General features: G+C 41.9%; 1 protein-coding gene across 1 annotated transcript in view; it reads left to right on the top strand.

Annotated features, from left to right (window-relative positions):
• The window catches only part of SMAP2 (small ArfGAP2), a 51,034-nt gene extending 28,607 nt beyond the window's left edge, over positions 1 to 22,427 (top strand). Inside the window, exons 2-10 of the mRNA XM_065915589.1 lie at positions 3,976 to 4,109; positions 5,383 to 5,468; positions 6,476 to 6,554; positions 9,983 to 10,069; positions 11,237 to 11,318; positions 12,318 to 12,427; positions 13,191 to 13,356; positions 13,745 to 14,061; positions 18,188 to 22,427. Coding sequence (XP_065771661.1) covers positions 3,976 to 4,109; positions 5,383 to 5,468; positions 6,476 to 6,554; positions 9,983 to 10,069; positions 11,237 to 11,318; positions 12,318 to 12,427; positions 13,191 to 13,356; positions 13,745 to 14,061; positions 18,188 to 18,313 — 1,187 coding nt within the window. The 3' untranslated portion in view covers positions 18,314 to 22,427. The remainder of the gene's footprint in view (positions 1 to 3,975; positions 4,110 to 5,382; positions 5,469 to 6,475; positions 6,555 to 9,982; positions 10,070 to 11,236; positions 11,319 to 12,317; positions 12,428 to 13,190; positions 13,357 to 13,744; positions 14,062 to 18,187) is intronic.
• The last annotated feature ends 2,175 nt before the right edge of the window (positions 22,428 to 24,602 follow it).

The raw sequence follows: 24,602 nt of genomic DNA, 5'->3' as shown, positions 1-24,602 counted from the left end.
TTCAGTCAGTTGATTCTGGTTCTGATGTTTTAGGACTGGAGCTCACATTTCTGTCTAACAAGAGCGTTCTGTGGTCTTGCATGGTGTTGATATATACATATGAGTGCGTTAACATGCCCTTATTGATGAAAGTAGATGAATGGGAAGTGGGTTCCAGAAATCTCACTATGTACCATGTTCTTTTAATGTTGCTCTCTTTTATTATTATCCCTCCATAGTCTCAGCACTGTAAGATGAATATTAGTGTACACATTTTGAAGATGAGGAAACTGAGGCTTAGGAGGTTTCAGTGTCTCTCTGAAGGTCACACAGCTAATTGTTATTGAAGCTGACCTTCAAACCTCAGTTTTTTCCTGGCTGCAAAGATTATGCTTTCATTTTTTTTTTTTTATTAGTTGGAGGCTAATTACTTCAGAACATTTCAGTGGGTTTTGTCATACATTGATATGAATCAGCCATAGAGTTACACGTATTCCCCATCCCGATCCCCCCTCCCACCTCCCTCTCCACCCGACTCCTCTGGGTCCTCCCAGCCCACCAGGCCCGAGCACTTGTCTCATGCATCCCACCTGGGCTGGTGATCTGTTTCACCACAGATAATATACATGCTGTTCTTTCGAAACATCCCACCCTCACCTTCTCCCACAGAGTTCAAAAGTCTGTTCTGTACATCTGTGTCTCTTTTTCTGTTTTGCATATAGGGTTATCATTACCATCTTTCTAAATTCCATATATATGTGTTAGTATGCTGTAATGTTCTTTATCTTTCTGGCTTACTTCACTCTGTATAATGGGCTCCAGTTTCATCCATCTCATTAGAACTGATTCAAATGAATTCTTTTTAACGGCTGAATAATATTCCATGGTGTATATGTACCACAGCTTCCTTATCCATTCGTCTGCTGATGGGCATCTAGGTTGCTTCCATGTCCTGGCTATTGTAAACAGTGCTGCGATGAACATTGGGGTGCACGTGTCTCTTTCAGATCTGGTTTCCTCAGTGTGTATGCCCAGAAGTGGTATTGCTGGGTCATATGGCAGTTCTATTTCCAGTTTTTTAAGAAATCTCCACACTGTTTTCCATAGTGGCTGTACTAGTTTGCATTCCCACCAACAGTGTAAGAGGGTTCCCTTTTCTCCACACCCTATGCTTTCAATAACAACCCTGTTTCCCTATATTTTCAGCCATATAAGTAACTGTCTCTCCCGTGTTTTCCTTTTTTTAAATTTTGGAATCCTTTATGGAGCATAAAGTTACAGCTTAATAAATCAAGCAGTGTAAAACTAAAGGAAGCTGAGTGTCCGAGATGGAACAGCCTATATTTCACTGGGAAAAGGTCGTAGGAGAGATGTGGGAGTGGGGCAGAGGAGGCTCTCCTTTGACTTTTCATGAAAATATTATTGCCTGTGTTTCTATACTGAGGCCTTGTTGGCAGCTCCAGGATATCAGGATTTAGTCCTGTATTCCTCAGAGACTTTATACTCTGGAATGCGATCTGGAGAAATTCCACAGTTGTGACAGTGGCTTTGATGTTTGGGAATCACCTTCTCCAGACTTAGGGTCAGGAAGCAAATAGCGTAACACTTCACAGCTAACTTTTAATTAGTGTTTTTGGCTTGTGATTTTGTAGCAAACAAGTACAATTTAGCTATCTTATCATGAGTTCTAGAATCTAGAGCAAAGGGAAAATGGTAAAGAGACATGAAATATTAACTTTTGGTCCCACTTTTAATCCTGTATAATTTCTATTTTATCTTGAGTTCCTTTATAAAAACTGTAACCCGAAATAGACCCACAGCACCCTAAAGAATCTCATTTCCATCTATTTAGGTTTTCCACTTTGTGTTTATGTAACTCACTGCCACTGAAAGAAGTGTCTGGATCATTTGTGTGCTTGTTAGTTACATGGCAGATCTACTGTGCAAATCTGGGGATTTGAAGGGACTGAAGGTCTTTTTAGAAGATAAACCTGAGTGTATCAAGATTATAGCAGTAAGAGGGTATTGGGATAAAATTTCAGGCAGAGAACACCACCTGGTGGTTGTAAGGAGGACGTGAGCCTTCTGTATTTGCAGTTTTTAACCATAGTATCTGAGTGATATCTTTATCCAGAAATTCCCTTTTTATTTATAATAGCTACAGATTCAAATTTCTAAGAATAATCTTCTTCCATATGACTCTAGCACTCCTTCATTAAATTCTGTCAAGGAATCTAGAAAAATGGTACTGAAGAATTTATTTACAGGGCAGCAATGGAGAAACAGTAATAGAGAATAGACTTATGGACATGGGGAGAAGGGAGGAGAGGCTGAAATGTATGGAAAGAGTAACATGGAAACTTACATTACCATATGTAAAATAGATAGCCAACAGGAATTGCTGTATGGCTCAGGAAACTCAAACAAACAGGGGCTCTGTATCAATTTAGAGGGGTGGGATGGGGCAGGAGACGGGAGGGAGGTTCAAAAGGGGGGACTATATGTATACCTGTGGCTGATTCATGTTGAGGTTTGACAGAAAACAACAAAATTCCATAAAGCAATTATCCTTCAATTAAAAACAAACAAACAAACTTCTGTTAAAACCCTCAGACTAACCACACTGTTGTCTGTGTTCAGCAGAACCAAAACCTTGTGTCCTTTTTTGTTCCAAATGCAGGTCCTTCCTGTTTATCTCTGTAGAAAACCAGTTAGTGTCTTTTCACTTCTTTTTCACAACCTCTAGCTCTTGACATCATGCTTCTTTTATGAGGTGAATTTCTGTCTATTGGAGTGGTGGCAAAAGAAATATTAGTGATTTTTCAGTAAATCTTTGGCAGATGTCATATAAAAGTAAGTCGCTTTTACCCTGTGTAAAAATTATGAAGAGGAGTTTGAAATTTCTCCAGAATGATTATTAGGGTGAGCAAAGTTGGCAGGGGATGAGAGATTATGTAACAGACTTTTATTAAAATACATGTCTGAGATTTTTTTTTTTTTTGCTATAAGCATCTTTATTATATGATAATTTTTAATCTAGATAATGCCGTAGTTGGGTAAAGTAGGGACATTAGCCCTAGAGAAAAGGATCCTATTAAGTGAATCTGGATGCATATTTTATAGTCCTGGTGGGGAGGAGAGGATAAACAGTTTCAAATTTCAGGCTTAGCCTTGAGCTGGCATGGCATGTCTGTATCTTTTTTCCTAGTAGGAAAATTGAATCCAGGTCTCACCACCATTGAAAAGTTTCTTGAGGGAGGGCTGTTCATGAAACATATTAAATAGAATGTGACATGACCTGCCACTGTTTTCCTGGGATTTTTAAAAACATAAGTAACAATGTTATAATATTTGCAGTTCAACCTTTATGAGACTCTAAAAAAAGCTATTGTTCCATACACAAATGTCCACATGTTATATAATTCTATTTCTATGAAATGTCCAAAATTGGCAAGTCTATAGAAAGAAAAAGTAGATTTGTGGTTGCCAGGGGCTGGGGTGGGGGGAAGTTTGGAGGAAATGGGGAATGCCTGCTACTGGGCTTGAGATTTCTTCTTGGGGATGATGAAGACATTTTGGAATTAGATAGTGGTGATGGTACATAACTGTGTGAATATACTAAAGACCACCATATTGTACACTTAAAAACTTTAAACCTTTTTTAAAAAGGCTCATTTTTGGAAAAATGAACAAAACAATGACCAAAAAAAGGTGATTGTAGGAATTCCCTGGCAGTCCAGTGGTTAGGACTCAGAGCTTTCCCTGCTAGGCCTGGGGTTCAATCCTTGTTCAGGGAACTAAAATCCCACAAGCCTCACAGTGCAGTCAAAAAAATAAAAACAAAATTTTAAAAAATCTAAAAAGTGATCATGGTAACAATTCTCTCACTTATATATATTCTAACTGAAATGTTATCTCATAACCTAAATAATTCTGGTTTGGGTCTTGAATGTTGTTTTAATTTTTACTTTATTGCCCTGCTCCTGACCTCCACAGGGCCACGATGGGCCTCCTGGAATATTGGTGTGTTCATCTGCATTCGATGTGCTGGAATCCACAGGAATCTCGGGGTGCACATATCCAGGGTAAAATCGGTTAACCTCGACCAGTGGACTCAAGAACAGATCCAGGTACTTACACAACCCAGGAGCGAGTCAACCACTCTCATACTTCATGTGAAAGTAGTTCCAGATGAATTTCAGTCAAACTGGGCACAAAGGTGAAGATGGAGGGAAGTTTAAGTGTTCAACACTAATGCCATGTTAAAAAATTTTTATCTTTATATTTAAGACACAAGTTATTCCACTTATATTTTACCTCCTTCAAAACACAAATGCTCTATGGACTAGGACCCCATGGATTCATGAAGACATGAAGGAGGATCTTTGTATTATTTTCTAAGGCCCTTGGCATTTTCAGATCTAATGTTTGTAATTTTAGATACTCACTTAAAAAAAAAGTCCAACACCTATACTTTTAATGTTTTTTATTGCAGAAATGCATATATGAATCCTGCTTGCTGTTAGGTTGGTGGGCTGAGTGTGAGACACTTAAGTTAGTGAATCCAGCCTGGCTGGAGAGCTGCAGCTTGATGTGGCTTCCCTGTTTTTTGTTCTCTTCCTGCATTGAAACTTCTTAAAGTAATTTATAGAAATATATATATATATATATATATATATATATATATATATATTTTGTTTGGGGGAAATCTCCTGGCTCCAAAGAAAACCAGTTGCTAAAGTTGATGTTGTAAATAAGAGGTTATTCTTGACAGAAAATGGCTTTAGAAGTTACTTTAGGTTATCTTTATAGATTCACTGAAGGACTAAAAGATTAGTTATATTTTTCAGTTATACTTGACTGTATCTTATGGAGGAAATTACATGCCATGGAGATAGTTGAGAATTTGAAGATGTTTAAAACTCTTGGAATTTATCTCTCACAAATGTTAAGGAGTCTTTCAAAAGCCTAATGAGAAACATATTTGTTGGTAATACAGTGGATAGGTTAATTACTACTATAAACTCAGAATTGTAGTTGTTCCTAATTACTGCCTGCCTGATTAGACACTGATTATTGCCTGCCAAGTAGGCATTTGGATTGGCAGCTCTATGTCTTGGACTTTCAAATGGGATCTTAAATTACTATTGAATCAAATATATCTTGTTAGACAAATCTTTCAATAAAAGGAGACAGAGTGGCAGGAAAGACGGCTGTGGAAGGAAATGGTTGGGAGCAGAGCAGAGAGAATCATGGATTGGAAATCAGAATACGCAAGTTTAAATCTAGATTCTGCCACTCCCTCAGTTGGTTCTTCAATTGTAAAATGATGCAGTTGGATAAGAAGTTTTTCAGTTCTTCCCTAATGTGACATTCCTTGTTTCCACATCTCTTTGATTGCAGTGCATGCAAGAGATGGGGAATGGAAAGGCAAACCGACTTTATGAAGCCTACCTGCCTGAGACCTTTCGGCGACCTCAAATAGACCAGTATCTTTTTTGGAGTAACTTTGAAGGCTGAATGGTTTTATTGGTAGTGGTGGTGGTGGTAGTGTCTTGGGAGAGTTACGAAGACTCAGGACCCATGATCTGACTGGGCCGTCTTTATATGTGGATGAGTTGAAGTCTGGCTTTTCCTCTCTCCTGCAACCAAGACATATAGAAAGCCCACGTATACTCTCTAATGTCAGAATGGTGGTGTCACACAGGGGCAACGCAGCCAGAAATTAAGACTGCTGTGGTTCACTGTGAATTCTTCCAGAGAGTGACATCTCCAATAGTCTTTGGATCTCTGAAACTGTTGTTTGATAAAAAGAATAGTTTATTGTGCTATGTTGATTCAGCAAAACTGCCACTAATTTTTAATGCCTTTTTATGCCCTACCTGAAAGAATTAACTTATTGACCAGTTAATCCATAACTTTCCCAGCCCCTCAAATGGAGATAGCACCCAGCTCATAAAACCAAACTCCCTGAAGGCAGTGCTTCTCAAAATATGGCTTGTAGACCATCTTGTTAGAGTTTGATTTGGGTGGGTACAGGGGGAACGTACTAAATGTAGATTTGGAGCCCTGCAGAGGACCCCAGATCAGAATCTGGCAGTGGGGCATGGGAGTCCCGTATATTTTTTTTAAGGGGCACTCAGATGTCTGTTTCAGTCCTGTTGACTTAAGGACTTTAAAATAGATAACTGACTGCTTTACCTATATTCTCTCAGTAGAACAGCCACAGGCTCCACTGATGTCAAAATGAAGAGTGACCCCATTTCTGCTCTCATTTCTCTGAAGGAAGATCGTAGGAAATGGTGATTCCCTGCAGTAGCCATGAAGGAGGCATTTTAAGGTTTTGGTTAGGGATAGGCCAGAAGAGACAGGAGCCACATGGGGAAACCAGGCAGAAGGAAGATGGGAGAACAATGCTCATGGGATACCAATTGACCTTTTATAGTCATTCTGTGAGAAAGATTTGTTTGCTTTATCCTTAATAAGCTTCTTACAGTGCGGTCGAGGGATTTATTCGAGATAAGTATGAGAAGAAGAAATACATGGACCGAAGTCTGGACATCAATGCCTTTAGGGTTGGTTTTAAATCCTTCAAGTTTTGTTTATAATAAATAATTTGCTTATTAATCAGGCCTGGGGAGAATTTGAAGAACAGCTACCAAAATACTCTAAGACCATAAAAACAAAAATTGTTGAATAAAGCCAGCTATTGAATCAAGACCATGAGATATCATGGAGCAAACTTTTGCCTCAGGGATGGACCAACCATCAGTGAATTCTTTACCATGATCTGAATTTAGATGTCAGTGATTCCCAGTTCCAAATTATTTCTTTATATGGATATGTTGGGCATACTAGATCAAATAGAATAGTATGTGTGTGCATATATACGTGTGTGTGCATTTTTTTTCTGTAAATGAAGTCATCAAAATTAGTGTAATTATATCACCAGAGTTTCCTCAAATTTGACCAGCATATATTTATTTCTATTGTGTTAGTGGACTGACCACCAATGGAATGCTTGTTCTCGAGAGGAGTTTTAGGAGACTCCCAGTTGCCAAATACACTCTGCATCCTAGACATGTGGTTAGAATCTGAAATACAGCATACAGGAGGAAATATAACATGGTTTCTGGAAGAAGAAAATATGCCTAATGACAGCTAGAGGGGAACCAATAAATATGACTAACTTAAACCTTCAAAAAGCCTTTGACAAGACTGTAATAAATTTGCTTTGAAATAATCGACTGTTTCTCTAGCTAAGGAAGTGTGGAGAATATGGGATTCTCCAGTTCCAGCAAAAGACCTATATACCTATCATCTGTCCTCTGTCTGTTATTTATTTTAGTGGAAGAGGTACTAGCCAATGAAATCATTACATTTACACGGGGCTCTAAGCCCTTCCAGATAAAGTCAAACTAATTGGAATTAGCTCAAGACTGATCTTTTGATCTTGTGTGAAAAGGGGCTCTAACCAGTAGTTGATTTCAATGTGGGCAAGCAAGTGCAGGGTAATACATGTAGTTAGGTAATGATGATTCCTTCTCAGCTTTGTGTGAAGGACTCTTATGCCACAGTCAACCAGAAAAGGGATGTGTCGTGTCTCTTCCAAGAAAGACTTAACCCAGCGTGCGTTTACGGCTTGGATGGCACCATCAAGAAGAGTTTGAAACCAAAAGAAGCAGACATTTTCTTTCCTTTGTAGAGAACTGTAGTCTGTCTGCTTAGCTCTATTTTTTGTACCAGAACATATGAAATCAGACAAGGTCAAAAAAAAGGTATCTGAGGTAATTCAGAAGGTAGGAGAAGAGGAAAGAGTTGCTGTATGGAGATAGATGGTATTCATTCATAGTTATGTTGCTGTTGTACCATACCCATGAAAGCAGCCTGTTTTACTCACTAAATGTTTTCACTTAGAAAGGAAATGTCTCCTGTGTGCCAAAGAGCTATTTCAAAGCTTTTTATTTGATGTATTTAGAGTTTTAAAAAAATATCTTCATGAAGATTTATATGCCAAGAATTAATATTTGCTAAGTGAAGGCATTTAATATCAAATCTAAAAGAAACTGGCTTTGTTGAAGAGTATTCTTTTTAAATGGACAGATAAGATGTTTTTAATTTTGAGAAATAAAGTGTTCTGTATTAAAGTGTTACACTATGTATGCAACAAGCATAGCTGCGTGTGTTCTTCATGATTATAATATCACTTTACAGATAATATGAACGTTAAAGTAGAAAATCTGTGCCTACTCTTAACTTCATAATGACTGTCATCCCTGTGTTTCCCCCATTTTCCCCTGTGTAGTTACGTTTGGGAGGCATAATTGTAACATAGTTGGATAGAGTGTCTCCTGTTTTCCTTTAACTTAGCACATCATGTGTTTTACCTGTCACCTGTTTACTTGTTACTTTTCACAACTTGTAATCATTGCCTCTTGTTCAGTGAGTAGCTAGATCACAGTTTATTTTACTATTCCCCTCTGTGGCATAAAGTTTAAGTTTTTCTTCAGATATGTTATTCTGGAATGAATTTCTTGGCATATGTAACTTTTTCCATGTTTTGGATTATTTTTCTTAAGGTACATTACAAGATACAATCTTGGTCAAAGGGTTTCAATATTTGTCTCTTCGTACTTTTGCCAGTATATTTTTTAGAAGTTGTTTTGTTTTATACTGTCTTCTTAGCATTGGATGAGTAGAGTAGTTTTACTCCATCCCTACCAATATTAGATAGTACTATTAAGATTTTTTTCTCCTCCCCAAAATGGGGAGCCTCAAGCCATGCCTCCTGGCTTGAAATCCTATTTCTCCAACCAGAGATCAAACCTGGACTCTCAGCATTAAAAGTTCAGAGTCCTAACCACTGGACTGCCAGGGAATTCTGCCCAAAAGTACATTTTAAATTTCATTTTTTGATCATTGTCAGGCTGACCATTTTTCATGTGTTTGTTGTTCAGTGGCTAAATGGTGTCCAACTCTTTGTGACCCCATGGACTGCAGCATGCCAGGCCTCCCTGTCCTTCACCGTCTCCTGGAGTTCACCCAGGTTCATGTCCTTTGAATTGGTGCTGCGATCCAACCATCTCATCCTCTGCCACCCACTTCTCCTTTTGCCTTCAGTTTTTCTCAGCATCAGGGTCTTTTCCAATGAGTCAACTCTTTGCATCAGGTGGCCAAAGTATTGGAGCTTCAGCTCCAGTTGTGCTGCATTTTACAAATAAGATTAGTGAGGGCAGGAGAAGGGGGTGACAGAGGATGAGATGGTTGGATGACATCATTGACTCAATGGGCATGAGTTTGAGCAAACTGTGGGAGATAGTGAAGGACAGGGTAGCCTGGCGTGCTACAGTCCATGGGGTCACAGAGTCAGACACGACTGAGTGACTAAACAACAAAACCCTCTGGCTAGAAGAGGCAGATGGGGGACTTCAAACTTTAGTCATTGTATTTATACAATATCCTTTAATATATAGCAAATTACATTTGTGTTCTGTTGTTCTTTTGATCCAGGTGATAGCCCTGTGGGGTTAGTTCACAGCTCTTATTACTCACATTTATATATAAGGAAACACTTCACACTTGGCTCATATTTGTAAGGGAGAGAACCTTTGATTGAAGCCTATATGTCAAGTAAGATGAACATTTTTCACTACTGTACCATGATGAGCAAGTTAAACTTGGGTCCAAAAGGGACAACAAACCGGTGAAATGTTTTAACCTCAATAGATAACCCGGTCTTCACACTAACAGTCATACATGGATTAGACAGAACAAGGAGGGAGGTACTTAAGAAATTTGAAAGATGCCTTTCTACAGCCTTGAGGCCAGAGTGGAAGACGCCAGTGCTCATGCCCCACAAAAGACCCTCCCACAGTCCGTCAGACTGCTGCATCAGATTCAGTAGGGATTTGTGTGTCCTTTTGAGACATTTAGGATTATAATTTGTTGAACTGTTAGTCACCATGGGGCCTGTTCTTTGTCTTGTTTTTTTAAATCATCGTAGAAAGAAAAAGATAACAAGTGGAAAAGAGGGAGCGAACCAGCTCCAGAGAAAAAAATGGAACCTGTTGTTTTTGAGAAAGTGAAAATGGTAAGTGGGGGAAGTATGTGTGCTGTGTGGATGGGTTAGGGTGTGTTGACACGTGTGGAGGAGAGGAGGTGGGAGGGGAGGGGTGCGGAGGGGGAGGGCCAGTTGAGAGCACATTGCACCATGACACCTGGGCCTAAAAGAGGGCCACATGCAGATTAGATCACCCACTGCCATTCCTGCTGCTTTCCCATCGCCTTGTTGCTACCTGATCTGCTCTGTCACGTTGCCTTTGAAGTCCAGATGGGAGCTTGGGAACGGCACCTGTCCCATCTGAGCAAGAGGCACGTTTCATGGCAGAATGCCAAGGCTCTGTGACACCTTCTGAGCAGATGCTACATTAGTCCTTCTCTCCTTAGGCCTTCTGTACCTCATTTTCCTGTTGCTGTTAAGAACAGTCCAGAAGCCAGGCCATACTAATTCATTTTAAACCATCCCTTCTTGTATTCTCGCTCTGTCATAATGAAGTAGGCACCTTTCTTTTCCCACTGGACACCTTATGGCTGTGGTAGTAGATACTCTAAGATGGGGCTTCCCAGGTGGTGCTAGTGGTAAAGAACCTGCCTGCCAGTGTAGATGTAAGAGACAAGGGTTCAATCCCTGGGTCACAACTCCTTTAACAAAGGAGTTTGGAATCTTGGGAAAGAAGACTTTTTACTGTTTTCCTTCGAGGGTCTTTTAGCATCATTGTGAATCATAGTGTCTTCAGAACACAGTCCGTAGTGATATTGGCAGAGCGAATTAGGTAACCTATAAAATGAGTTCCCTTTTGGTATTAAAGGCTTTCTAATCACTGGGAGAAGTGTTGACCATTACCTTTTGTACCATCAGACACCTGCCTTTATTCTTTGCTTCTCCTGGGACCAAAATCTGCTGCTTCTGTTGGATACCCTGGTCTGTGGTTGTCTTGGTTTTGGAAAGATCTGTCTCTTTAGAAAGCCAGACAAGTGCAGATGACAGTTTTGTTTTTCACTTTAGGTTTGATTTCTGCACTATGCCTTCTGATTTGGTTTTTTTCACACACCACTTCCTGAGTTCTGTTTCTTTGGTAACTCTCTTTGAATAACAGCATCCATGCCACAAGAATCCCTGTGGCTTTACGGTTGGAGAGGGGAATAGAGGCTTCAAAAACACCTGCTTATTTCTTTCTGTAACATATTTTAACCCTAGCCACAGAAAAAAGAAGATCCACAGCTACCTCGGAAAACCTCCCCGAAATCCAAAGCTCCTGTGGTGGATCTCTTGGGCCTTGGTAAGAGCTAGACTTTTCCACACCTGTAATCTCACCAATGTTGATGAATCCTCTGTGATCCAGGGGAGGTAGTTAGAGATGGGGTTCTTCAGTTGGTGGCTTCATCACTAAGGTTGTTCCCGCCTATTCTTCCTGTTGTTTTATATCTAAGCAGTTGTTCTAAGAAGTGCTGACATTCTCTAGGAAGACAGTACAGTAATAGAGGAGTGATTAAGTCCAGTACCGGTTAAGCATGGCCTTTGAAGCCAGAGTCCCAGCTCTGCCACGTACTGTCTTTGTGATCTTGGGTAGCTTGCTCAACCTCTCAACATTACTTTCTTCCTGTAGTAAGGATGATGAGTCTACATCAGAGATGTTGTTGGAAGGACTAAATGAGATAATGCCTCTAAAGCTCTTAGCTCCTTGCCCCCACACACTGAGCATTCAGTAAGTGTTTGCAAGTTTCACTAGACCAGCCCCTGTGAGCCCTGCCCCCAACCCTTGTTTTCCAGGTGCATCCTGTTTCTGAGATGGCCCCTTACCTTGTGGTCATTTTCCTCCAGACTTTTGAAACCCTGAGCTAGTGGTTCTGCCCCTTTCAGAAATAGAGCCTATTCTTACCTTTCATGGTACTGATGGCTGTACTTTGTTTCAGTCCATTCCCGCTGATTACTGGCTACTTCAGCTTCTAATGTCTGTACTTGTCATTTCTCTCTGAGAATAAATCCTACACAGCTTTGCCGCTCAAATAGCTAGAAGGGAGCCAGCCAGCTCCTTTGCAATGGTGCTAATGTAGCCTTCAAGCCCAAGTTCCTCCTGTCCTCTGCCTGAGCTACAGGCTTTTCCAGTGTGTTCTCGGGAATCTTGTGAGATGCCTCATCCAAGCTGTATGGTTCCAGAGCCTAGATTTCAGGGTCTGTGATTGGAGCATGTGGGCCTTCTCTACTTTGTGTCTGGAAAAGAAGAAAGGAATGGGCTTAATAAGCAGGGCTACATTTTAACTTTGGTCTCTTTTTCCAGATGCTCCTGTATCCTGCTCCATTGCAAATGGTAAGACCAGTAGTACCCTAGAGAAGGATTTAGATCTTTTGGCCTCTGTTTCATCTCCCTCTTCTTCAGTTTCCAGAAAGGTGAGTCTTGTGGGTGCCTCAGGAGGAAATAGCATTCTGTAAACGGTGCTTTTGATAACTTTAATCCTGGAATCAAGTCACGCGTTCTTGGTGGAGTTTGACTTTGGTTTTCTTGATTCTTCCCTTAACCCTGTCATCTCTGTTACAGCCTACTCATTCCATTTTGTCTCTTGCCCAAAAAGAGTGGGCCCTTTATGTGAACTTCTGTTGAAGATGTGTCAGATTGTAAAGGCTAATCCTATAAGTCACCTCCTCAGCCTGAGTTATTTCCAGAGAGTTTGTAAATAGGAAAGGCTTGAAACCGTCAGTGACTCCCATTTGTGGAATACCAGCTGTGTACACCAGGCACAGTGCCAGGTGATTTTGTGTATTTCACTTATGATTTAAAATATTCACCACAATCCTGCAAAATGGGTCTTCTGGATGAGGAAAGAGTTCAGAAAAGTTACATGACTAGCCTGTCGTTACACAGCCAGTAAACAGTGGTTCTGGGATCTTAGTTCTCTCTGACTGCATCATTTGTAGGTCATTTTAATTTGTTAGTTTTTCCCCAAATCACATTGTTTTGCTAAGGAGCAAAGAATTGTACCAGAGCTTAACTATCAGGTATTTCCAGATGTTTGTATGGTAAAAGTGTCAGGAAGCTACTAACTCGAGCCATGTTTTCTCATGGCAAATGTTAGAAGCAGCAGAGAGACGAGGGACATCCTTACAGAGAACCCCAGGAGGACCATTCCAATTCCTCCCTGCCCTTTATCCTAAGGTTGTAGGTTCCATGCCAGCCCCAGGGAGTGCTGGCTCAGTTCCGGAAAACCTGAACCTGTTTCCAGAGCCAGGGAGCAAATCAGAAGAAACAAGCAAGAAGCAGCTGTCTAAAGACTCCATCCTGTCACTGTATGGATCCCAGACGCCTCAGATGCCCACCCAAGGTAGAGTTCATAGGGGTCACAGCAGTGTGCCAGGTAGAAACGGGAGGCCTTCCATGCAGGAATTATTTCTTGTGCCAGGGCCCTGACATAATACTCCAAACAAGCCTGAACATGACTTTTCTTGTGAAGCCACTGAGTATTAGGAGATGGATATTAATGTAACTCAGAGCCATGCTTCTGTGGGGTCGGCCTCTCTGAAGCCTGACTTGGGGTCTGGATCTGGACCCTAAAGGGGAAGTGCTTGGGTCTGCAGCCCACTGGAAGCCAGAGCAAGTCTTGTAGAGAATCTGTCTGAGGAATTCTAGCTGGAAGGAGTAGCCAGTGAGCGTTTGGATTGACCTCGTGTGCATTCCTCTTTCACAGATCTGTATGTCTGTTCTCTTGGCAGCAATGTTCATGGCTCCTGCTCAGATGGCGTATCCCACTGCCTACCCCAGCTTCCCTGGGGTTACACCTCCTAGCAACCTAATGGGGAGCATGATGCCTCCACCAGTAGGCATGGTAGCTCAGCCGGGAGCTTCTGGGATGGTTGCCCCAATGGCCATGCCTGCAGGCTATATGGGGGGCATGCAGGCCTCCATGATGGGTGTGCCAAACGGAATGATGACCACCCAGCAGGCCAGCTACATGGCAGGCATGGCAGCTATGCCCCAGACTGTGTATGGGGTTCAGCCAGCTCAGCAGCTGCAGTGGAACCTAACTCAGGTAAGCTGCTCCATTCCACTCAGGACGAGAGTTCTGAGCCTCCCTCAAGGCCGTCTCACTTAGTGTCTGCCCCCTTATCCTTTGAATCCTTATAGTGTAAATGAGATCTCGCCAGAGATATTCTTGGGTTTGCTTCATTTATTTATTTATTTTAACAGAAGGTCTATCTAACCTCAGACTTTCAGAGGCATTTTGGATTCCTGTAGAATAAGGGTAATTGCCTAATTCTAGAACTCTCCACACAGTCATCAAAACAAAACAACCTGTACAGATAAACAAGAGGTGGCAATAAAAGCACCCATAAGCAATGACTGTCGCATCTAATAGAATACTACAAACCTCAAATTACACGATTATAGACACCGAAATTCAGGGCTTCCCTGGTGGCTCAATGGTAAAGAATTTGCCTGCCAAGGCAAGAGACACAGGTTCAATCCCTGGTCCAGGAAGATCCCACATCCCGAGGAGCAACTGAGGCCATGTGCCACAACTATTGAGCATGAGCTCTAACGTCCAGGAAGTGCAGCTACTGAGCCCCAGTGCCGCAAGTACTGAGGCCTGTGCGCTCTAGAGTCTGTGCTCTGCAACAAGAGAAGCCACAGCGGTGGGAAGCCTGCATGCTGCAACCAGAGAGTAGCACTGCTCGCAGCTAGAGAAAAGCCCTCATAGCACCAAAGACCCAGCACAGCCAAAAATAAATAAATTTTTAAAAACACCAAAATCAAGCAGAGCCAGCACAACAGAGAGACCATGTGAAAAGAGGAGAAGGAGCAGAGGGCTAGAGGTGACAGAGCATAGATAAAACACCCCCAAGAAAGAGAAAGCCCTGCCCTGATTAGAGACGTGCTGAGAAGTGTTCTGAGACTTGGTGGAGTATAACTCTGTTACTTGGAGAATCAAAAATAAAGGACTTGAAATAGATAGGACTATAGGGGGTAGCTTTGGCAAAGCATTGTTTCTAGGAGAGATGAGGATGACTTAGAATGAGGGGGTGCTCTTTGGGGACCTTGTGGTGAAGAAGTAAGAAGTGAGAATCACAAAATCATCTACCATCCTCCTCCCCACCAAATAGTCATTTCACTTTACTAAAGGAAGAGGGCGCTCTTGAACTAAGAGATGTAGTAAGTCTCCCCAGATCCTTTCACCTGTGCTGATTCAGAAAAATAAGGTTCTACAAAGAATCTGCCTGCCAATGTAGGAGATGCAAGAGATGAGGGGTTTATCCCTGGGTGGAGAAGATTCCCTGGAGGAGGAAATGGCAACCTACTCCAGTATTCTTGCCTGGAAAATTCCATGGACAGGGAAGCCTGAGGGGCTGCAGTTCATGGGGTCACAAAGAGCCAGACACGACTGAACATGCACACACACACAAAATAAACAGAAAGTAGCAAGTGACATTTATGCAAAACTATTATGAGAAGAAAATAGAAGACGAAGTCTAACATTTTGAGAAATGAAAATTCTTTCTCCAAAACCAGTCACGAAGTAGAAGAAAACTGTTACACAATCCTGAATTAAGTGTCCTCAGCAGCAGCAGCAACAAACACTTGCAGGTAAGACAAAACAGCTTGAATCAAAAAGTGAAAAGCTTAGAACCAAAATGGACAAATAACTGGAAGATGTGAAATGAAAGTTTACCGAACTCAAGAAGCAAATTGAGAAACGACACAATTATCTTAAAAATAGACTGAATTACAAGTTAGTCAGAGGAGAATAGATTCAACTGAAAATATATTTGGCATAGAGGAAAGGCATGAAGTAGCTCAGAGAAAAGAAACTAAATATAGAGAGCACTAAAAAGAGTCAGAAAGAAAGAAAGAACTTAGGCAAAGAAGATCTAACAGAAATATGTTTGTTTGGCGACCCCCAAAGGTGGCACTAGTGCTGAAGAACCTGCCTGCCAGTGCAGGTTCTCTTACGTCTGGGAAGGTCCCCGGAGGAGGGCATGGCAGCCCACTCCAGTATTCTTGCCTGGAGAATCCCATGGACAGAGGAGCCTGGTGGAGTCCATAGGGTCACAAAGGGTCAGACATGACTGAAGAGACTTAGCACTTACACAAAGAAGAAAGATAAAATAGTAGAACAGGACTAATATATTTAAAACTTAATATAAGAACATTTCCTAGAAATAAAAGACTTGAATACAATGTTGAAAGAAACTACTGTGTGTGTATCTGGAAGAACTGACTCAGAATGGTCACCTCGAACATATCCCAGTAAACTTTTAGGCTTTGTATGATAAGAAAAAAAATCCATGAGTCCATATTTTTTAAAAAATGGGTGTGGGATAGAGGGAGAGAAAGCCTTCTTTGCAGAAGAATGACAACTAATAATTATAGAAAGAACAATGTATTCACATATTTGCAAAGATATACCCTTCAGATTACTTAGTAATTACAATGAAAGGACATATGATAGATACAACCTTAGATAAGTGATCAAACATAAAATTGTCAACAGTAGGACAACATTAGTTTTATGCATTTCTTGGTATCTTGTACTAAGAAGGATATAATATCACTTACATAGAATTTTGGGGGTCTTCCCTGGTGGTCCAGTGGTTAAAATTTCACTTTCCAATGCAGGGGGTATGGGTTTGATCCCTAGTTGGGGAAGCTAAGATTCCACATGCCTCACATGCCAAAACAAAATATAAAACAGAAGCAGTATTGTAACAAATTCAATAGACTTTAAAAGTAGTCCACATCAAAAAATATATATATATTAGAATTTTTGCCAAAAATATCTAACTTGGATCCAATTATAAGAAAACATGAGATAAATCTAAATTAAAGGATTTTCTCTAAAATAACTGGCCTGGATTCTTCAAATGGTGTTAGGAAAAAATGGCGGGGAAACTCCTCTAGGTTAAAGGAGGCTAAAGAGATGAAAAATGAAATATAATGTATGTTAGAATATAGTATAATGTGAAATATCTTGGACATGTTCATTGTATTGTGATTCTAGGAAAGTCTTCTTTCATATGAGACCTGAGAGTCAGACTCTTTGCAACCCCTTGGACTGTAGCCCACCAGGCTCCTCTGTCCATGGGATTTCCCAGGCAAGGATACTGGAATGGGCTGCCATTTCCTTGTCCAGGGGATCTTCATCTCCTTCATTGACAGGCTGGTTTTTTTTTTTACCACTAGCACCACCTGGGAAGCTTCTTATGAGATGCCTCCTGACTTATTAAGAGGTGAAACGTCACAATATCTGCAATTTTCAATGTCTATCAAAAATTTTTTAAAGCTGATACATATGTATATATCAAAGATAAAATAAAGCAAAAATGTTACCAGTTGTTGAATTTAAGGAAAGATGTATGGGTCTCATTACCCTAATCTTTCAACCTTTCTGTAAATTTGAAATTTTCTTTAAAAGTTGGTGGAAGAAAAAAAGTTAGCCTTTCTCCTAAAGAAAAAGATCTTATACAGAAAATGTACCAGACTTGGGAAATTTAAGTCATTTTTCTTTGATAAATAGTTTTGTCTGTTCACTGCCAGGAGCCAGTCTTTTAATCAAATTCCTAAAGGGGCATCAACCCCACCCAGGCCTGATGCCACCAACCCTTTTCTCCCAGCAACTTGCTTTCTCATACTGTGAAGACATGTTGGTCTTTTTTTTTTCTGCCTGTCTTTGTTCTTTCTGAAAAGTCGTTTCCTTTTCTTTGTCTTCTGTCTACTGGAGCAGGCACTGCACTTTCCCTGACACTCTGGATAATGACTTTGCTGGAGAAAAGACAGGAGTGCTGGCTGGCTGGGGGCTTCTCTTTATACTCTTAGGGTTGGCTCCAGCCAGTTCACAATAGGCCCCTTCTTTTCAGAATGAGAGTGGAAAGGAAACAAAATAACCTCCTGTGCCGCTTTTATGTCAGCTCGCTCCAGGATTCCCCCTTCCCCTCCCTGAGCATTAGTCTCAGACAGCATCTCCCTTTGGCAGAGGCCTCCGTCGTCATGGTCTGGTGTCCCCGGAATGGTCTGTGCAGGTTCAGGACAGTTCTGTCCACGACAGAGCTCCCCTTTGTCTCACTCTCCTCTCCCCGCAGGCGGAAGGATTTCTTCCCGCTCTTTGCTCTAATTGGCCCCGTGCCCACCGCCTGTCTGAAAGCCTCCTCTCTCCCTTTCAGATGACCCAGCAGATGGCCGGGATGAGCTTCTGTGGCACCAACGGCATGCTGAGCTATGGACAGTCCATGAACGGTGGGAATGGACAGGCAGCAAATCAGACGCTCAGCCCTCAGATGTGGAAATAAGAACAGCACACCTGGATGACTACCACTCTCCCCATCGCCCGGTCTCCCTGTGTTTCCTCTTCCCCATCCCCCGCTCCTACTTCTCTCTGTTTGGTTTAGAAGTCACTCGGTCCGGGTCACTTAGCACTCGGCATCCTGCCTAGCCCAGCCGCATCGCAAACCTGCAGACCTCTCTGTTGCTTGTCCCCCAGCTGTCCTGATTCCGTCCCCAGCCTCAGGCCAGGCTCTCTGCTGGCAGCCGCACCTTAGGAACCGTTGGCAGAAGGCACTTAGACTGCAGGATAGATGTGCACACCTTTGAGCACCTCTCCCACAACGTGGAACTTCTGTCAGGCTCAGAAAGGTCTGTAGGGGATGTATTTTAGGCAAAGAGGGGAGAGTTTAGAGGTCCTTCTATATGTGATGATAAGTTATTGGGTTGACCAAAAGAATGTTTTGGCCAACCCAGTATTTCCATAGGTTTAAATTTTGGGGGGTGAGAAAGGAGGCATCATGCTCCCCTGATTTATGGAAATTAAAGAAGTACTGAAATCGAATTAAAACAGTCTTAGAGCGGTTTGGCCCCAGCCCTGGGGCAAGGATGAGCAAAAATCTGACTCTACTTCACGCTGAATTGTTTCCTGGATCTGAGACTTCAGGACTTGCTGCTTCGGTCAGCCTTTCTTAGCACCAAAGACTCTTCAAAGGTCCCACACGAAGACACACACCCCGCTCCCTGCCTTCATCCGGTAGGATCTGGCTTTGTGGCTGGAGGACCAGCCCCTCCAGTGGGGATGCAGAGCTTAACATGTGTACGCTTGTGTGCGTGTGTGGATTCCATCTCCCACTCTCTCCCCATCTGCGCTGGGTATTTTTGTTTTTGTTTTTTTAGTTTTAGGTTTACAACAGAGAGGAGTTAATTTATCAGCAGCCTAAAACTGTTGCCAGTTTTTCTTTAGTTAAAAGAAAAAATTTACCATCTCATTGGTAGTTCCCTTCCTCCTTTCCCCTCTCCGACCTGCCAGTCGCTGTTTCATACTGGTGTGTCCAGGCTGCCCTGCGCCCCTATCTGTCCAGGTGTATGAGGCAGGACGCCTGGGCAGCCTTCCTCTCAGTCATAGTTCACCCCACTTGAAAATTAAAACAAGAAAACGTTGCTTAAAAGATTTCATCTGTGGGAACCACAACTCCTGGTTGCCTTTCTCCTGTGTATGTGTAAATTCCTTAATAAATATTGCAGGGAAGCACTGCTCGCTCATTCTCACCGTGTGTCACTCGTGGAGGAGGGTGAGTTCTACCCAGGTTTTCTGCTTTCCAGAGGCAGTTCCCTCAACTTTCTGTATTTTAAAAAGCGATTACATTTAGAATGGATAAACAAGGTCCTACCATAGCATAGGAAACTGTAGCCAGTCTCCTGGGATAAACCAGAATGGAAAAGAATATTTAGAAAAGAATGTAAATATATATATATATGTGTGTGTGTGTGTGTGTGTATAACTGAGTCACTTTTCTGTACAGCAGAGATTGGCACAACATTGTAAATCAACTGTATTTTAATTAAAAAAAAAAAAACTGCATAGGGAGCATACCCAAGGGCCAGGTCAAGACTCAGGCAGTCAGAAAGGTGACCTTTTCCCAGTGGAATCTAGAGTTGTGAGGGAGTGGATTCTGGATGTCTGTGCGGGCTGGAGTTCCGAACTATCGGAACTCATCGGAACTAGAAGTACCCCCCACAATGAAAAACTGAGGCCTCTCCCCCTTTCCTCCCTTCGAGTACACCTTTTGAATACTTCCAGGTATGAGAGGATAGCACAATGGCTCGGAAAGCGCTGAACCAGGCTGCCAGTGTTCATATCCCTTCTTGGTCTGTGACCTGGCTACTAAAGCCCTGTGTATCAGTGTAAAATGAGGCTTGTGTAAAATGAAGCAATTCCTATGGTACATTTAGCACACAGAGCACTTTGCCTGCAAATGTTAGCAAATATTACGTGTCAGGCCTATGTCAATTCATTCAACAAGTGTTTAAAGAAAGCTTTCAATGTGCCCAGCACTGTCTTAGGCTCTGGAATAAAACAGTGAATCAAAACTCCCTGAACTCATGGGATGGTGTGGGTAGGAGAGATGGACAATAAACAAGTAAATGAATGATCTGATTTTGGGTGGTAATAATACAAGGTAAGACAAGATTAGGGGAGAGGGTGGGTATGGGACCATTTGAGTGGAGCAGTCAGAAGGAGGTTGCATTTCAGCTGAGACCTGAACAAGGAGCCAGTTGTGTGGAGATCTGTAAAAAGAGCAGAGCAAAGGTTGATGCTGCATTGAAAATGGTTTGGTGGAGGTATTGGGTTGAGAGTCACCAGAGTGTGGATGGTATATAAAGCCTTGAGACCGGGTGAAGTCGTCTAAGGAGAAAGCATGAAGAGAAGACTGAGCCTTAAGGTCCATCAGCTTTTAGAATTTGAAGAGATAAGAAAAAAACATTTTGAAGAGAAAAAAATGAATCACAGTCCCTGCTCTTAAGACGCTCACGGAGTCATGGGGCAACAGACTGAATCTCTTAGACATGCTTTATGGGAGCTAGGAAGGTCGGGGAATCATTCCTAAGGAGAGAGGCACTTGAGCTGAGTCCTGGGGGCAAGTCAGGAGTTAACAATCAAGTGGTGTGGAGCGGGGAGAATAGTCCAGGCAGATTGTAGCATGTGATCAGAGAGAGAGAGACCTGCAAAAGCTCAGAACATTCCAAGAAGCACAGGCAGTTCTGTTTCTAAGGTCTGGTATTAGTCAAGCTGTCGTGAGAGGTGGGACCTTGCTGGGATTGGACCAGACCAACCCTGCAGGGGGGTTTCCTGCAGCCCAGGAATGAGTTTAGCCTCAACTGTGGTAAACAGTGGAGTGACACAATCAGATCTGAGATTCAGGCAGCTCACTCTTGCCTTGCTGACAACATGTTTGAGAAACAAGACCAGATCTAGGGGACCAGAGAAGGGCAAGAGCTGAATAAGGACCAAGTTATTAGGGCATAGGAAAAATGAAGCCGCTCAGAACAGCATCTCATGAGGCACATGAGATGCTAACAGGTGCGGCACAAAAACGCTAAAATAAGCTTGGGAAAGATTGCATGTCATATCAGCTCTTGTACATCTAGAATATAAATATCCAAGTAGAAATGGCTCTGAAAAGTTCTGTGGTAAAGACTTTTTACAGAAAAGTTAGTAGATTATATTTTTTAGAGCAGTTTTAGGTTCACAACAAAATTGAGCAGAAAGTATAGAGTTCCCAAACACCTCTGTCCCTCACCTAGCCTCCTCCACTTTTGACATTCTGCACCAGAGGAGTACATTTGTTACAGTGAACCCATAGCAACAGATCGGATCATCCAAAATCCATAATTTACATTAAGGTTCGTTCTGGTGTTGTGTAATCTATGGGTTTTGGCAAAGGTACAATGGCAATATAGCCATCATTACAGTATCACACAGAGTCGTTTCACATTTTGAAAATTTGCTGTGCTCTGCCTCTCCATGCCTCGCTCCCCCATAACTCCTGGAAGCTACTGATTTTTTTTTTTCACTGTCTCCATAGTTTGGGCTTTTCCAGAATGTCATATACCTAGAATCATACTGTTTGTGGCCTTTTTCAGATTGACTGCTTTCACTTAGTAATATGCATTTTTGTCTTTTCATGGCTTGATAGCTCATTTCTTTTTAGTGCTGGATAACATTTCAGTGTCTGAATGTACCATAATTTATTTGAATCTATTCACTTACTGAAGGACATCTTGATTGCTTCCAAGTTTCGGCAATTATAAATAAAGTTGCTATAAACATCTGTGTGCAGGTTTTTGTGTAGACATAATTTCCAATTCCTTTGAGTAATTACCAGGGAACATGGTTATTGGATCATAAGTGTATATTTAGTTTTGTAAGAAAGTGTCTTCCAAAGCAGCTGAACCATTTGCATTCCTACCAGAGATGAGTGAGTCCCTATCGCTCTGCATCCTTGCCAGCACTTGGTGTTCTCACTGTTTGGGGATTCAGGCCATTCTAGTAGGTGTGTGGTGGTATCTCACTGCTGTTTTAGTTTATAATTACCTAAAGCATAATGTTGAGTATCTTTTCATGTGTTTGTTTGCCATCTGTATACCTTAAGTAGATTAAGTTTAAGAATTGTTTATTAAAAGAGTAGAAAAGTTTATCTCAGAGTAAGGAAAAATATCTTTTTATTTATTCCTGGCTGTACTGGGTCTTCGTTGCTGCTAACAGGCTTTCTCTGGTTGCAGTGAGTGTGGACTTCTCATCGCAGTGGGTTTCCTTTGCAGAGCACAGGCTCTAGAGCATGCCGGCTTCGGCTCAGTAGTTCTGGCGCATGGGCTTAGTTGTACCAAGGCATTGTGGAATCCACCCAGACCAGGGATAGAACCCGTGTTCCCTGCACTGGTTGGTGGATTCTTAACCACGGGACCTCTAGGGGAGTCCCCCTGGGCATATTATAAATAGATAACGCTTAACATTATATTAGGGTATTCCCAGGTGGCTCAGTGGTAAAGAATCCACCTGCCAATGCAGGAGACACAGGAGACATGGATTCAGTCCCTGGGTCTGTAAGATCCCCTGGAGGAGGAAATGGCAACCCATTCCAGCATTCTTGCCTGGAAGATTCCATGGACAGGGGAGCCTGGGGGACTACAGTCCATGGGGTCTTGAAGAGTCGGACACGACTTAGCGACTAAACACATACGCATGCACACAAACCTTATATTGGCCAATCCTAAAAGCTGGGATGACAGAAATTCCTTTGTATAATGTAGAGAAAAGATTCCAAAACTCAAGGAATTCTGGGACGAATTACCAAATATATCATTCCTTTTCCCAACCTGATAAAACACTGAAGGCATTCCCTTTACCCAATGGCTTGAGACAATACTTTGTTATAGAAGTGCTAGAATCACTAAAACACGACTTAGTAGGTGTTCTCTGTAGGCCAAGAGTACTAGCGAAGTGTGCTTCCTATTTTCAGTGGACTTGAGCTTTTCCAATAATAGCCTTTAATAGTGGCCCACCTGCAATTTGTGATAATCAGAATGGATACCAAGATCTTTGGAGGTGATTAATTAATTGAAGCTAGGGACCCAGACAAATGGCAGCTCACTAAAGCCCCACTTGATCTGTATAGCCAGATTTTCTCAGGGTTTGGAGACAGATGTCAGTAAGATAGAAATACAGCCCTATGTTCTGTTGCTAGACCTGAGTTCACAGCCTATTGAATAATGGAGAGACAGGTATTCTTGAGGATGGAGCTTGTAAAAGCCTTATTACTGTGTAATGTTTGTCTTCTGGCTTTCCCCAAAAGGACCCACTACCATTTTATCTGGGTAAATACACTAGAGAAACTACACAAGCACCTGGGCAACAGTTGGACACTAGCTGTTAACTGTTGCTATGTCCTACTCATAGTATTTTTGTCCATGTGTCAGAGTGGGAGCGTATGGGGGTCAGGTAATGATGGAGTTTTGACCTAAGTCAGCCTCACCATAGGCCAAGTGGAATCTTAAACCCCTCCTGTAGCAGTTCCCCCCAAGTTTCTGAGTGTCCAGCTAGAAAAAGATGCCCTTAACAACTGATAGATTTCTTACATTGACTTGACCTGTGAAGTAAGGACTGTTGAGGAAAGAGTGGAGGAAGAGGAAGACCCTGAAACTCTTCCTCACTAAAATAATAAACCAATACAGTATTACATCTCTGGGGGAAATTTAAGAGACCACAGGTCCATTCAACCTGAAGTCTAGCTGGTGCAAAAGGTGGATGGGTTTGGAAGAATGATAGTAAATTATGGTAAACTTCTCTGGGTTAATACCTCCAAAGTGGGTTATCCTCATGACAGGTGCTGTTCTAGAAGGCATCTCCTTATTGAATTTAATCAAGATAATGCTTGACATGTCACATATGTCTATTAACATTATACTTTTGGAGAAGTAATTTATCCTGATAAGCAAAAATATCAGAAACAACCTGCTTCCATGTGATAGAACATCAGTGTGAGTTTACTACCCAATCTGAGGAATGTGCCATCGCTTAGATCTATGCAGTAGTTCAGTGTGTAGAGGCTTTGGCTCTCTCTTCAAAGTAGATTGTATTTTCCAAAGATGGCCTCACTGGCATACACCCCGTCCCACATGCTCATCTTATAATTGTGACATTGGCCTTCTTCCATTGAAGAGGTCTATTTTCTCTCCCTTTGAACATGAATAGACCTTTATAACTGCCTTAACTAACAGAATACAGCAGATACAACACTGACTCTCTTCCCAGGC

This window comes from Muntiacus reevesi, chromosome 1, assembly GCF_963930625.1.
Source record: "Muntiacus reevesi chromosome 1, mMunRee1.1, whole genome shotgun sequence".
In the NCBI taxonomy this organism is placed as follows: domain Eukaryota; kingdom Metazoa; phylum Chordata; class Mammalia; order Artiodactyla; family Cervidae; genus Muntiacus; species Muntiacus reevesi.
The sequence above is the reverse complement of the archived record's forward strand: the minus strand, read 5'-3'. Positions and strand labels throughout refer to the sequence as shown.